General features: G+C 33.7%; 1 protein-coding gene across 1 annotated transcript in view; it reads left to right on the top strand.

Annotated features, from left to right (window-relative positions):
- LOC149779281 (uncharacterized) overlaps positions 1 to 15,434 on the top strand; it is a 151,746-nt gene that overhangs the window by 123,387 nt on the left and 12,925 nt on the right. The window contains exon 28 of the mRNA XM_089939880.1: positions 2,361 to 2,413. Within this exon, the coding sequence (XP_089796006.1) occupies positions 2,361 to 2,413 (53 nt within the window). The remainder of the gene's footprint in view (positions 1 to 2,360; positions 2,414 to 15,434) is intronic.

Here is a 15,434-nt window from a genome sequence, read left to right as displayed (position 1 = left end):
GCCCTCATTGTTTGTGAATTATTGAGAGAGAGGTGTACTTTATTACATACATTAGAAAAGCAAACCAACTTAGATAGCCTCTTCCGTAACAAATACAAAACATATAATACTTCTTGCATCAGATGAAACTTACAAAGAATATTGACATTATACTTGAATGAGTGTAACAATGAAAATGATTGAGGTCTGAGATTATAAAGGAATAAAGAAAGGTGAGGCACGATAGGAAAATAAATTCGTAAATATATACACAAAAATATTTGAACAGTTCTTACATTATTGGAGTTTTCCCAGGCATTCATGGATGAATAAATTTAATCATATTTGAATTTTAGTATAACATATCTGCCAAGTGTCCTGTTTTTCCTATATTTGTCTTGTATTTTGGACCTGAATATGGGTGTACATTTCTCTTGTTACGAATCCATTTTGTTTAATATAAAAAAATGAAATAAAAAATTTCCTTACAATTTTCTATTTAGAATAGGCACCCAGTTTCATTTTGAGAGTAAATATATCACATGTTTGAAGGGATATAGAGATCTAAATTGTGACTGGTTGACTTGAAGTCAAGACTACAATGCCAGTCTTTAACTGTCATATTGGATTGTGCAAAGCAGTTGCTGCCACGGGGGCTCATTACCAAGAAACAGGTTATACCTTAAAATAAATAACAATACCTTAACTATGGAATAAAACCTAAATAAAAAAACTACTAAAAATAATTGAAAAGAAAAGAAAAACGCCTCTACCGTGACCCCACAAAAATGCATATTTGCTGTGGTTTTTTAGTGTGTGCTTAGAAGGCACGTGAATCATGTAAGTTAAAGACATCCGATCAGTTTATTCCATTATTGATTTGATAGACCCATAACAGCATATCATTGTCAACATTTTTAGAAAGAACAGGAGTTGTACCCTTTTTAAAGATATTTTTGAAAATTGTAACTGATGTGCCTTGCCTGAAATTGTGTTTTGAATGAAGCAAGTAAGTTATGTAATTCAAACTGAATTGCCAACATGGTGGAAGTAGTGCATATACTTAGTGATGTCATCTTACATGCTCAAAAATATGTTACAGTGGACCAAAATCAGCATGCCGTGTAACAATTTCATAACTTTTCAGTCGCCAGATATATAATTTTAATTGGTCTAATCACCAGCATAAGGGGTAGAGACTTCTGGACTGCACCTTTGGTGATTGTTAGTACCAATCTATAGACTTATAAACACAGATTAATCTCTTTGTATTCTTGAGGAGTGTTGTTAAGTAATAATCTCAACTTTTAATTTACTACTCAGTTTTCTGTTTCAGGAACACATGCAATTAAATTATGACCGTGAACAGTAATACTTTTATGTTCTTTTATTCACATAGATTATGTTTGTATTTCAGAGTAAATCAGAGTGAGGTGAATTCAAATTTACAATCAGGGATGATTTACCCACCAGTTACTGTAGATAGGAAAAGCATGGGGCATACATATTGTAAATGTCTTTTCGATTCACTTGAAGAACTATGGAATATCACAACATTTATTTAGTTTATGGTACTATAAAAAATGTTTTATATTTTGACATGTTTGCAAATTCCAAGTTGATAAGAAAACTACTGATCTCCAAACGTTGCAAATTTTGACTACATGCTATTTTTAGATGTCAACTTTTGATCAGCTTTCAAGTGTAAATTTGTAGTATTTATGCAGGGAAACCATAAATATGTAATAATGAGACCCTGCTAAATCCAGAAAAGTTAATATTACTCCCTAAAAATGCATAACTCAATATACCTTGAGCATAGCTGATAGCAATTGTAGAACTTGTTTCCAACTAAATTGGATATCAAAATGGTTTATGCCTAATCGTACAATGTAAGACATCTACGCTGATATTTTTATTTTTGGGTCAAGGTCTTACTGCCGAGATAACAGCACTGTGAAGTGTTTTCTGATGTTGATTAACATCGGAATAATAAGTAAAATTTTCAGGAATATTTCACACTTGGCAGTCTACAATGACATTTTTATACAAATTAAAGTCATAATATTTTAGCCAGACTTTACTTACTCGAAAGTTTTAGCCAGAATTTTTTCTGATCAAATTCTAACACAAACAAATGGACATGTTTTCAGGTTTCATTGGCCTCCATTTCAGTTGGCTGGAATGCAATGGAAGGAGGGATTACCGAATTTGGTTATGATTATAAGACTCTTGAATGAAACGAATCTATCTAAACACGTTTTTCAATATTAATATAGTTTTATTCGTTTCGTTAGAGAAATATCAGCTTAATCCAATTATGGCATCCCCAACTTCCATTGCATCAATTGCAAAATTATCATCAATTTGTTCTTATACAGGCATTCTGATGGAGTTGGCAAGCCATGTTTGGGTACTCTGCAGACATAGAAAGGTCAGTTTGTAAAACCTATTTTGACAATATATAATTGTATTATTTTCCATACTTACCATATATTCACATGTATAAAGCAGATCCAACTGTAACCTGCACCTACCTAGATCTGATGTTGCATAATGCATTGGCAGATCTTGGCCTCTGCAGTTTTCTAAAATGAATCAGTAGAACAAACAGTATAGACTCAGGTGGCAGATATATATTGTTTGCAGTTGGACAAAACCATTATATGAGAATTTCCTGTTGGTGAATAGAAAACACATATTGTAAAATTTTATTGCTGGTTCTAATCCAAAAGCTGGCCTTGTTCACTTTGATTAGCTGACCTTAAAGAGAAAATATGGCTTCAGAATTTATTATTACTGTATAAATTATAAGCTATTTTAATGATTTTAGAAGTTGTGGCCAATTATAAGTTATTTTAACAATTGTAGAAGTTGTGGCCAATTATGTATTTTTTAAACAATTTTAAAAGTTATGGCCAATCAATTATCACTAAGCTGTGCCATGTTGACTCTTTCCAGATATTCAGAGATAAACTGAATTAACTCCCCTTTTCTTTAGTGCCAACACAGGCACATCTATCACTGGTGATAATGGTTAGGCTGTACATGTTTTTAAAAGAGTTGACATTCCTTGGATTGCTTCAATATTTTAGTATTTACAAAATCTTTCCACTATATTTTTTAATGGATTAATCTTGACTTGAAACAAAATCTGTTTGTATCAGAACTCTTAATTTTTTTTATAAATAATAAATAGTTCTTCTTCACTCATAGTTTGCACAAAACCAATACAAGATCCTCTTTTCTTAGTTGAAATCTTGTAAATCTTGGTGATTGAATATGGAAACAAATGTGGATATAGATATATTTATCATTTATACGTGAAAGATTTTTATTTATTATTATTGCTGTGTTTCTTTTATTTGTTTTCTTAGTAATAATTAGACCTATGATCCAAGATATTGAACCACATTTCACAAAAGCAGCAGAGAGGGTGAACAGACCAATTTTGGAAGCGTCCAAAAACCAAAATAAGCCTTCCTACGAACGATCGAAAAATAAACAAGCATCGACAGATTTTTAAAAAAAGCATCGACGTTACTGAGAAAATCTCTCCGGGGTTTGTCTAATTAATATTACTTCATTGTCGTTGGTGATTTTTTCTATTATGTACGCGTTTTACGCAATTACGTCTTCGTGAGGTCTCACCCTCTCTGCTGCTATTCATCCAAATATTTTATCAAGTCCAATATGATATCTTGTTCTAGAATCATGCAACGCTAACGTTATAAACCCATGCGGAGTAGTTTGCACTCGTGAAAAGAAGTTTCTGAATTTAATTATATCCATGTCACCACTACACCAAGTTTGATGAATATTTCTCATCGTGTGTGTATCAACTCCATTAAACACAACTAAAATATTACAGTTATCTCTGATCACTTTTGGTATTTGTGTGTATTGTTGAGTAACATAAATGACATCAGTGTTTTTATGTCTACCTCGAGAAAATATTCTAGCTGGATTTGATTGTTTATCCAGCATCACATCGTCGTATACAACCAAATTATTAATAAATCCGTCTATGGAATCAACTGATGGTGCTTCATCAGTATCGGTTATAAACTCGATAACATCGTTATCTTTATCTATTCGTGCGTTTTCATTAAAATCCTTAAGCACATTATAACATCGTTTATGATCAACTGACGGTGCTACCAAATACAATTTATCCCACTTTAACCATCTCATTATAAGATTAAGTAACAACTGTGTCTTTTCACTTCCAGATGGTCCTATTATTATCATTCTGATGGAATTTGGTAACGCAGGATGGTGTTTGACAAGCTCTCGTTTTCTTGTCGCTGAAAAATCAATTATATCCATGCTGTATAAAATATCCATGGATTTGTATTGTGTGAAGTGCAGGATGCGTACCCCAACGGATACACTAACAACTATTACCACAAAAAATAATAGATCAGCGGTTATGGGTAAGTGTATGCGGTGTGGTACAAAGAAGTTTAAATTTATTCCCGGTAATAATTTAGGGACAAAGTCAGCGTTAAAAAAAACAACAAAAAAAACGAGGAGGTGATATTGCAGCAAAATTAACAAAGTTACCGGCAACTCCGTGTGCCAAATACCCAGGAGAAAAACATCTACCAGGATATAATTATTGCGGTCCTGGTACTCGACTCGATATTAGGCTTGATAATCAGGATCAACCAAAACCAGACAAGGAACCAATAAACGCTATTGATAAAGCATGTCATGCTCATGATGTTGCTTATAAAAGCAATGATCTACAACATAGGCATATTGCAGATGTGAAATTAATTCATGCGCTAGATTCTATAAAAAATAAAAATATCAAAGAAAAATTAGCTAATTAGCACTAGGGGCTAGTAATATATAAAATGGAATCGATTTATTATTCTCCAAGAGGATACTGGAAAGGTAAAGCAGCAATTAGTGAACTTGCTGATGCAGCAGCGGTTAAACATTCTACTGCTAAAGCGTGGTTATCTAAACAGGCAATATGGCAAATTTACCTACCACCACCTAAGCAAGTTCACTTTGCACATTTGGATGTTAGTGTTCCTAATGAAGTTCATCAAGCTGATATTCTGTTTTTACCACATGATACTGTACGTAGAAAAACATACAAATGCGCGCTAACTGTTGTTGATGTTGCAAGTAGATATAAAGATGAAGAACCGCTATCAACGAAAACAGCATCTGAAGTAGCCGATGCTTTTAAACGAATTTATCAATGAGGACCATTATGATGGCCACAGCTGCTACAGGTTGATCCTGGCAAGGAATTTCTTGGTCCAGTATCATCACTGATGAAACAACATAATACCAAAATACAACGAGGACATACTGCAATTCATTGTGATCAGGCAATTGTTGAACAATTTAATCGAACACTCGCTGAGCGGTTATTTGGATATCAATACGCGAAGGAATTTATTCGGGATACAAGATGTCGTGAATGGGTTGCAAGATTACCAAGTGTGATAGCAGCGTTAAATAACGCGATCACTCGAACGACCAACATGAAACCTATTAATGCAGTTACAAAAAAAAATATACGTACACAACGACGTGATCTTTCAGCACAGCCAGTATTAGGTAATATCACTGTAAGGTATTTATATGAGCCCGGTGAACTCGAAGGTGGTAAAAAAAAGAGCGACTGATCCTCAGGTAGACCTGCAATCTACAGATTAGATTCAACTGCTCCTCAACGTGGATTTGTACGTGAACAATTTCAAGTAATTCCTGAGGATACACAATTACCACCGCGATCACTTAACTAGCTCCGTTACGTCGATTACACTCAAGACAGGTCAACATGGTATTTTCTCGTGTAGGACCAAGATTGTTATTTTTTCTGTCTATGGTAAATTGTCTTGGATCATTTTTCAGATACCGCCATAACATTATACAATTACAACTTGCACAATGATTATTCTGTTGTTGTTTCAGCGCAATGACAACGTCGGTGTCTAGATCAAATTCTCGATTATTTTTTTTATCAGATTGTTTATAACCAGCTAATTTTTTTCTTATTATATCACTTTGACATTCGTCAATATCATCACTAATCACTGACTCGTCCAAGACAATTCGTCTCAATTGAGGTATTTTTCTAACTCGAGACACTACGAGATAAACTAAGTTTGACCATTTGATGACCATCGACAATCCAAACAACTGTATCAGAGATAGTTAATCCCTGAGATGAATGAATTGTCATCGCATATCCTAGCGTCCACGGGGATTTTTCAGCACGTAGAGCATCTTCAACAACGATAACATCAACTGCGACAATATCATTCAGCACAAGATTCTTTTTCTCGGTCTGTCCTGGTATATCAACATCAATATTCTGCCGCCATGTATCAGCTGGTCGATAACATAATGGAACTGGCAGCGTCGGGAACTTTTCTCGTTGTAACTGAAATAATTCCGGTTGAAGTTTATCACGAATTATCTTTCTACTTGCAACTATTAAATCGGTTGGTCGCCATGTTTGTAAAAAGTCGTTCATGGATGTTTCTGAAATTATTCCACGCATTACTTCACATTGAATTTTATTCAGTTGTAGTCTGATTAATTTTTTAAACTGTTTCAACATTGCATCAAGTGCTCTATGATCATCATTCATTTCTTCATAATAATCAACAAATTTCTTTAGCCATCCATGTGGAGATGGTCCAACAAACAGTGGTGGTTGACCGTGATCGCCGCACATTATCACAGCAGTATTTCTTGTTAACAACCAATCTAGAAATGTTTTTAGTGTTTCCAACGACACAGTGCATATTTCATCCCAAATGATGATCCTTGGAATGTATTTCTCGCCCATCCTTAAAGATGTCCATGTATCACCCTTCCATCAGAAGAAGCTGTGATAAGTACATGATTGTCCTCCTCGTTGTTTCATCTCTCGCGTGAGTCTGTGTGTAGGTGTCAGCACGATCATATCTGATTTTTGAAATAGTTTGATCGCTTGAGTGGTTTTACCAGAGCCCCCAGGTCCGTTTATGTATATCGTTTTATATCTAGCTATTGGATCATATACCGATGGTAACAACGAAGTTGTCGATGATATATTTGATCGTTGATTTTTATAATAATCACCTTTGATCGTAACATCTGCTGATTCTGAATAATCAAGTATATTTTCTTTCTTTATTCTCCATGAACCCCATGGTGCATCATCATCCGTAAAATCATCCAACAACGTTGCATATTTCTTATCGATGTAGAACGAATTCGTTGCAACCCTAACTGCGGTATCATGGAATTTATTTATCATAGATAGCAAGTTTATGCTCACGTAGGCCAACATCGATGATCTTAAATGCATATACTGAGGCGATTCTCCGTCCATATAGCTTACAATCATACCTAATCATGTTTCATTTGATAAATAAACATCCTCACGGTTTATAAATATATTTCTCGCTCCTGCATCAGCAACTATAAAATCGTACTCGGTATCATCCAGTATTAATCGTGCATGACGTTGTTTATGATCATATGCTCCACCTTGAGTAAACTTTCCTATTATTTTTCTTCCAAGATCCTTTACTGTTTTATCGCTATTATTGAGTTTAATCTCGAGGATTCTAGGAGCATCTTTGATGATATCATCCTTGAAAGCATCAGGACATTTTTCTCTAAATTCTTTAATGACCTCATCGAGACTGATATTTTCCCACAGTGGTAACCAAACCTCGGTTTGTTTCTTATATGATATAATTGCCTCACTAACCACGAACGATACCAATATCGCACAATCAAGCATATATCGTAATAAAACTATTGGTACCCAGCGTTTTTCTGAGAAATGTCTACCAAACCAAACATAACATATCGTATGAAGATCCATAGCAAACTCGAATGATTCAACACAAGCAAATCCAGTTAGATCAAAATCTGGCAATGGTCCATTTATCGATACTCGCGTCATTTCATGTGTTGGATGACCGAACCTTGCAAAATAGTTAGAACAATCTCCGTGTCCGAGAAAACTTCTTGGATAACACGCAACCATATCAACAGATATCATATCGTTGTAATTATATTTAGTATTCCACAATCCGCCGTGGCCATACTTGACACAACTTGATTGTATATCGGAAAGAAATTCATTTCGGGTTGGTTTCCATGAATTTTTTTCTCTTGCAACATGAGCTGCAACAGATGGAACAGTAAAACAGTTGCTGAGCAACTCATCAATATGTTCTGAATATTTCTGAGCAAGATTTTTCATTTCCTCATGAAGGGATTCTTTACGATATATTTGACCGTTGGGTCGCACAAATTGATCATATTTTTCATCATCTGAGCTCTTAAATAACCACACTGACACAGGATCGTTTTTATTTATTTTGTTAATAAAATCAAACATGTTATCATCATAAAATGTAACAGTTCGATTTCATGGAAACACTGTTACTGCGCTAGTCTATGCATGCGTGTTATGATCAATAATTTCGATCAAAGCTCCTTTTGATTTATATTTTGATTCATATAATATTTTTCCTGTTATCGTCGCTATGGTTATTGGGAATTTTAATTGTTTTCCTAACTCAGTGACATATTTGATAGACGCCCCGGTATCTTTAACCGTTTGCCCCACTCATTTATTATTTTACGTCTTTTATCTGTTAAACCGTTTCCACGGGCCGCATTTGTAAAATGTTCTATTACTCGCTCGGCTACACAGTTTATTTTTGAAAATTTCATCGGCGCCAGTTTGTCAACGCTAGGTTTTTCATTTATCACATAGATTCCATAAACAACTGCTGTTGCAGGATACGCTTGCTCATAATACGGTTTGTCAATACCGGTCAATAGACCTGGTTTGGAATTTCTACTTAGTATGACAGTTTTTTTATTACCGTGGACAGGATCATATTTGTCACGGATAATCCAGTTATCTGTTTCTGCAAGTATGACAAATTTTATTCTGAAAAGATAACTTCTATCATCGAGCTGCTCAATAATAGCTGCTGCTGTTTTGTCATTCATCGTAGCATCAATGATACCTTTTGCCTTGGCTTTGTCATTGCAAATAATCTTGAACGTTGACCAGACATGAGATGCACCATCTTCGTGAAATTCTTTCTTGGCGTCGTGAATTTTATTGATCAAACTTTTATTTTTCCGATCAACCAGATCTCGTATCGGCACGTCAGGAGATATCCTGTCGAGGTTGAATTTATTTGTTTTCCAAGGCTTGATTCTGGATAATCTCTCAAACTCATCCATATTATATTTCAGACAAGTATTTAAATAAAAAACATTATATATACAATGTCTCAATGCAAATGGTTGATGATCGGATTATTAACTTGTCATAATAAATCCTGTAAAAAGGAATTCTGAGGACAACACTTGCAAAATGTTCACCGTGGAAGCTTAGGACCAATACCATGTCTGCAATGTGGTGCTGGAATACGAGGAAAAACACAGTTGTTGCGTGTCGTGGTGATAAACGATACAGAGAGCTTAAAAGATATTATGATAAAAAAAATAATGACCCTGACAGAGTCAACGACAACGCTATAAAATCCGTGGAGGATTATCTAAGTTTTCAGACAAATTATGATTTAAACAAATGATATTATTGTATATTGGAGCAAAATGAATTTGTCCCACATCCTATAATAACAAACTACGAATCAACTATTGATGGTATGATCAGAAATTGTCAGAAGAAAGTACCAGTTGGTTATATTAATAATCATGGTTATTTATTGTTTACTGCTGGGAAGAAACCTTTACTCTGTCATCGATTCGTGTATGAATGTCACAAGGAGTTGATCAAAGACGGTCTTGTGATCGAGCATATTGATGGGAATCCTCAAAATAATTATTTATCCAACCTTCGAGCTGTTACACAGCGAGAATTATACACATGGTAATACTGGGAGATGTAAAACAACCGGAAGGAGGGCGGTAAAATCTACAAACATAGAAACTGGCGAAGAAATTATATTTCAATCAATGAATTTAGCTACGAAATATTTTAATATTAATCCACCTTCAGTACAATTTGTCACGGAAAATATAACCAGATCCACTCTTTCCAAGAAATATAAACAGAAAATCATGTTCCAATATTGTTAATGAGATAAACTATCATCACTACCTAAATTATATTTATTAACCATTTATTTAATTATTTATCCTTTTTGGCAAAAAGCCTCACTTTTATACTACTTCTTTTTTTTTTTCATGTGAAAGGGAGATTATTCTCTAAATATATATTTATCCGTAGATTTCTGACTTTTATGATCGTAATTAGTCAATTAACCATCTGCGTCATAATTAATATCAATAATTATACCAAAGAAAGATATTTATGGTTTTTAGCTTACAAAATAGAAGAATAAACGTATTTTACATCATATAATATAGTGGAGTTATTTTTAGATCTGTTACGAGAAATCGAGGCAGAACACACAGTTTATATATTTGCAATCTGTTTAGAAACCGCTGTTATAATACATAAATATATAAACCGATCTGTAGGTAAAAACGTTTGATAATGCAGTGGTAGTATGTAAATATATTTCATCAAGGCAGAACACTCTGTTTATATATTTACAATCTGTTACGAGAAAGTCTTGACAGAACACGCTGTTTATATATTTACAATATATTCAGAAACCACTGTTTTAATGCAGAAATATTTACAATCTATTCAGAAAGCGCTGTTTTAATACAGAAATATTTACAATCTATTCAGAAACCGCTGTTTTAATGCAGAAATATGTATACCTTACAATCTATTCAAGAACCGTGGTTATAATAATTTCTGAAACATATATTGTTAGATGATTCGATAGCTCAGTTGATAACATATCTGACCGTGATACTCGTGGTCCCAGGATCGAATCCCATGACTGACAACCATCAGTGGTTTACACATATTTGCGATTTTTATAATTAATTGGGGGGCTCCACCTGAAGCCTCAAAACTCAACAGAAAAAAGACACCCACCCACCACATCACTGGTGGTAGATACATGTTTTGCATCACCCATGGGCTGATTATATGGGTGGGTGTCAAAATCTGTTGAGCGTAAAGAAGGCCCCCCATATATGTTGTGCCATCCTTGTCATTCATTCATTGTATATATTCCATGTCATTCATTCATTGTATATATTCATTGTATATATTTCATATATGTTTGTACTGTCATTCATTCATTGTATATATTTCATGTCATTCATTCATTGTATATATTATAAATACTACGTGTTGTGCTGTCCTTAATTAAGATTTCATTCACTGTATATATTTCATGTCATTCATTGTATATATTCCATATAACCCATGAACTTGCTAAAAGACTCGAATAGAGGTTCAATGTGGGGATTGTTAATGTTGTGCTGTCCTTAATTAAGATTTCATTCATTGTATATATTTCATATGTCCCTGAACTTGCTAAAAGACTCGAATAGAGGTTAATAGGGGATTATCATTCATTGTATATATTCATCATAGATGTTGTGCTGTGCCCCTTCCTGAACTTGCTAAAAGACTCGAATAGAGGTTCATAGGGGATTATCATTCATTGTATATATTTCATATATCCCTGAACTTGCTAAAAGACTCGAATAGAGGTTCATAGGGGATTATCATTCATTGTATATATTCATCATAGATGTTGTGCTGTGCCCCTTCCTGAACTTGCTAAAAGACTCGAATAGAGGTTCATAGGGGATATTTTTTTATTTTAAATATATATATACTAAATAATGAACTATGAAAATATCAGTGATGTAATTGTTGCTATTAAAAAATTAGAAAAAGACAGTATTAATATATCTGATGAACTGAATCCTGAAAAGATTATTTCTGATTTTGAAATCTTACAAGAACGTAAAAATGATGGTGGTTTTACACTGTTGTCTGAATACAAGTTCATAAAATGAATTCAGGCGGCGATGTTCCGGTCACTAGCAGCAGTAAAAGATGATCAGATCAAGGAATTCGTTTCTCTCTCTGCCGCAGTAGAAAAAATTAGATCGGAGTTATCCCACGAATACGAGGCAAAGAAAATGATTAGTACTCGTATAAGACAATTAAGAAAAATCATGTTAGCGAGTAACCTCGTTACTGGTGAAATGATCCAAAGTAACTTCGTTGGTGAAACGACCGAACACGTGTAATATTATATATTTATTCTGAAATATTATATATTTATTCTGAAATATTATATATTTATTCTGAAATATTATATTTATTCTGAAATATTATATATTTATTCTGGAATATTCTATTTATTCTGAAACATTATATTTATTCTGAAATATTTTATATTTATTCTGAAATATTATATTTATTCTGAAATATTATATATTTATTCTGAAATATTATATATTCATTCTGAAATATTATATTTATTCTGAAATATTATATATTTATTCTGAAATATTATATATTCATTCTGAAATATTATATATTTATTCTGAAATATTTTATTTTTCATAAAATCTGATTGATTTTGTTAATTTTAAGTACCAATCACCATATCAATTTCAGAACAAAAAAAATATTTCATGATAAAATATTTCAGAATAAATATATATTTTTTGTAGTATTTTTTGCAAAACTGATCGATTTACACGATTTTGAGTACCTAAATACCCATCAGAATTAACAAACTGATCGATTTGCATGATTTTGAGTGCCTAAATACCCATCAGAATTAACAAACTGATCGATTTGCATGATTTTGAGTATCAACCACCATATCAATTTCAAAGTAAATACAATATTTCAGAATAAATACAATATTTCTGATAAAATGCAATATTTCTGATAAAATGCAATATTTCTGATAAAATGCAATATTTCAGAATAAATACAATATTTCTGATAAAATAAAATATTTCAGAATAAATAAAAATATTTTCTGATAAATTACAATATTTCTGAAAAATCTACGATAAAGTCTTACGACAGAAATTTTAAGATTTCACATACAGATTGACAATCAGTTGCTCCCCACGCAGGTCAATTAATCGTCCTATGTGGTCAGTTAGTTTAAAATTTATTCGTGTTAACATATTATTATGACACCGCAGATAAACAGGATTAGTTGGTTCTTGCACGATCAAATCCCCAGGGGGAACTTGTGGTGTGAACGTGTATAAAATGTATCCTTGTTGAGCCCGATTTGATTTTCCGAGATCTATTTGATAGCTACCATCGCTCACGTCACAAACTAGATTAACCGCGATCGTTGAGGTTATATTAACAATTCCCGGACATGCATGTCTGCTGCCGCCGTGTGGATCATTATTATATCTAAGAACAGTTGGTGGTGGCACTATTTTTCTCCATGCATCGAGTATTTTAGGAAAGTTCTTATCAATGACATCATTGAGGGATTTTATTAATTTATCTGGATTATAATCAGGGAACTTAAACGTTGCAATATCAGCTTTGGATATTTTGTATTTGGTTGCGAAGGATATTTTGTAATCGTTTGATGACTTAAGAACTATATCTCTAATTCTGTTATAGATAACTTCAGAAGAATTAACTATATAATTTAAAACTTCTATGTACCTAATGATATTATCGCGCGCAGATGTCAAATCAAATAAATATTCCTAAAAACTATCACGTAAGTTATTTAACTGTATTTTATGGTCTGAGTTTATTGAAGAAAATATAGAATCAATATTCAAAGCAATAACACGTTTATTAAGATTATAAAAAGGAGCTATTGGATCATAATAAAGTTCTCCCCTTTTCACCTCTGGTTTTACTTATATGTAATCTAACCAATTCATTTTAATATTATGACGAAAACTATTCTTCGACGTAAAATCACCCCTCGTTGGTTCTGATGGTCCTTCATGCACCGGGGGAACATCCGGCCAACCTAGTACGGATCTTATCGTGGACTGATAAATATCTACAGCATAATCAGGAGAGTGTATCTCAACCACAGAAGATAGCGTCATCTCATGAACATTAATCAATATTTTTGATTCTCTTCTGGTTATTGATTTTATTCTACGAGCAAATTCATCATTGATTTGTTCGATCTCATAACTACCAGTTGGTATTCCAACAACAACCCAGTCAGGTGTTCCATCTGGTTTGATTTTATTAGCAAATACAAGTGAATTATTTGCTTGTGTACCATTAAATGATTTCGATCTGATATTTGGCCAACTATGGTATACTCGTAATTGTGCTAGTGCAATTTCATTCGCGCAAATCGCAGTTGGAAAATTGATGCTAAATTCAGGATTAATCGAGCTTACCGAGATCATCGTGGTCTTGTGCGGGGTTGTGTTCATCACGATCTGCTGGAGTAATTCTATCATTATTAATACTCGTACCTTTAATACCAGCGCAGTTGTATATTTTAATCATCTCTGAAAACTCAAAATCAGAAATTATTCCATCACTGAGACTCGCTGATAACAACGAAGATAACTTCGAGTATGCGACCGTCGCTGTATGTAATCTTATCATGTAATCGGATAATTTTTCATTCGTGCAAGTGCATACTTTTTTTGCAATGATATTGAGCACACCTGCAATCATTGTTGATGCTGAAATACAAATAGTTACAGCTACTGGTGCCATCATTGTCACCGCTGATAATATCACACCACTTCCAGCAACAACAGCAGATACTGAATAAATGATTACGTCGACGATAACTAGTCATCGTCGATATTTCTTTACTTTTACTGTGTATTGTTCGACTCGATCTTTCAATGCTGCCTGCCATTCACGTGCTTGATTGTACCTATAATGTTGTGATGCAACGTCGATATAGATACTCATATTTTATACAGTAACCAATTGAGGTGTTTCAGCTACAAATTCTAGACACCACCAGTAAGATGTTGCGGTTAATTTCTTATCAGCTGCTTCCAGAATAAATATTTCTTCGTTTCCGCTATTTAATACAACAGATACAACCCCGGAAAACTTATCAGTTGAATGACGCCATGGATACATTGTAAATATTTCAAATTTTGCAGCACTAAACACAGACAACCTGTACACACCAGTGACTGTTGCGGTATATTGATAGTTTTATTTTGCTGCGACCATGTTGCAAATCCCGATGATACTGTGTATACGATGTTGGTAATATGTCCGGGAGTAACCCCGCTGGGAATTTTAATCAAACTGGTTTTATTAACGATCTCAGGAATCCCCGCTACGATGTTTTGCTGTGTTTGTTTGATCGTGTCAATGTTCGTCTTGATATCAACGAGTTTTACGTCAACGGCCAACGGATTACCAACAAATTCCTCTGCGGTTTCATTAATTTTTCTAAAGTTTCTGCGAAGATTTGTAAACGCATTTGCATGAACGTCATACTTGGCCCGCAACATGGATAATTTACCGTCAATGATGCCATAGTTGAAGTCAACGTATTTTTTTGTTGCGGCATCTTCAACGGATGTTGGATCTCTTAAAACTACTATCTTATTCC

This window comes from Sinohyriopsis cumingii, chromosome 17, assembly GCF_028554795.1.
Source record: "Sinohyriopsis cumingii isolate HCF-2022 chromosome 17, ASM2855479v2, whole genome shotgun sequence".
Lineage (NCBI taxonomy): Eukaryota > Metazoa > Mollusca > Bivalvia > Unionida > Unionidae > Sinohyriopsis > Sinohyriopsis cumingii.
This window is presented reverse-complemented; position numbering and strand designations above follow the sequence as displayed.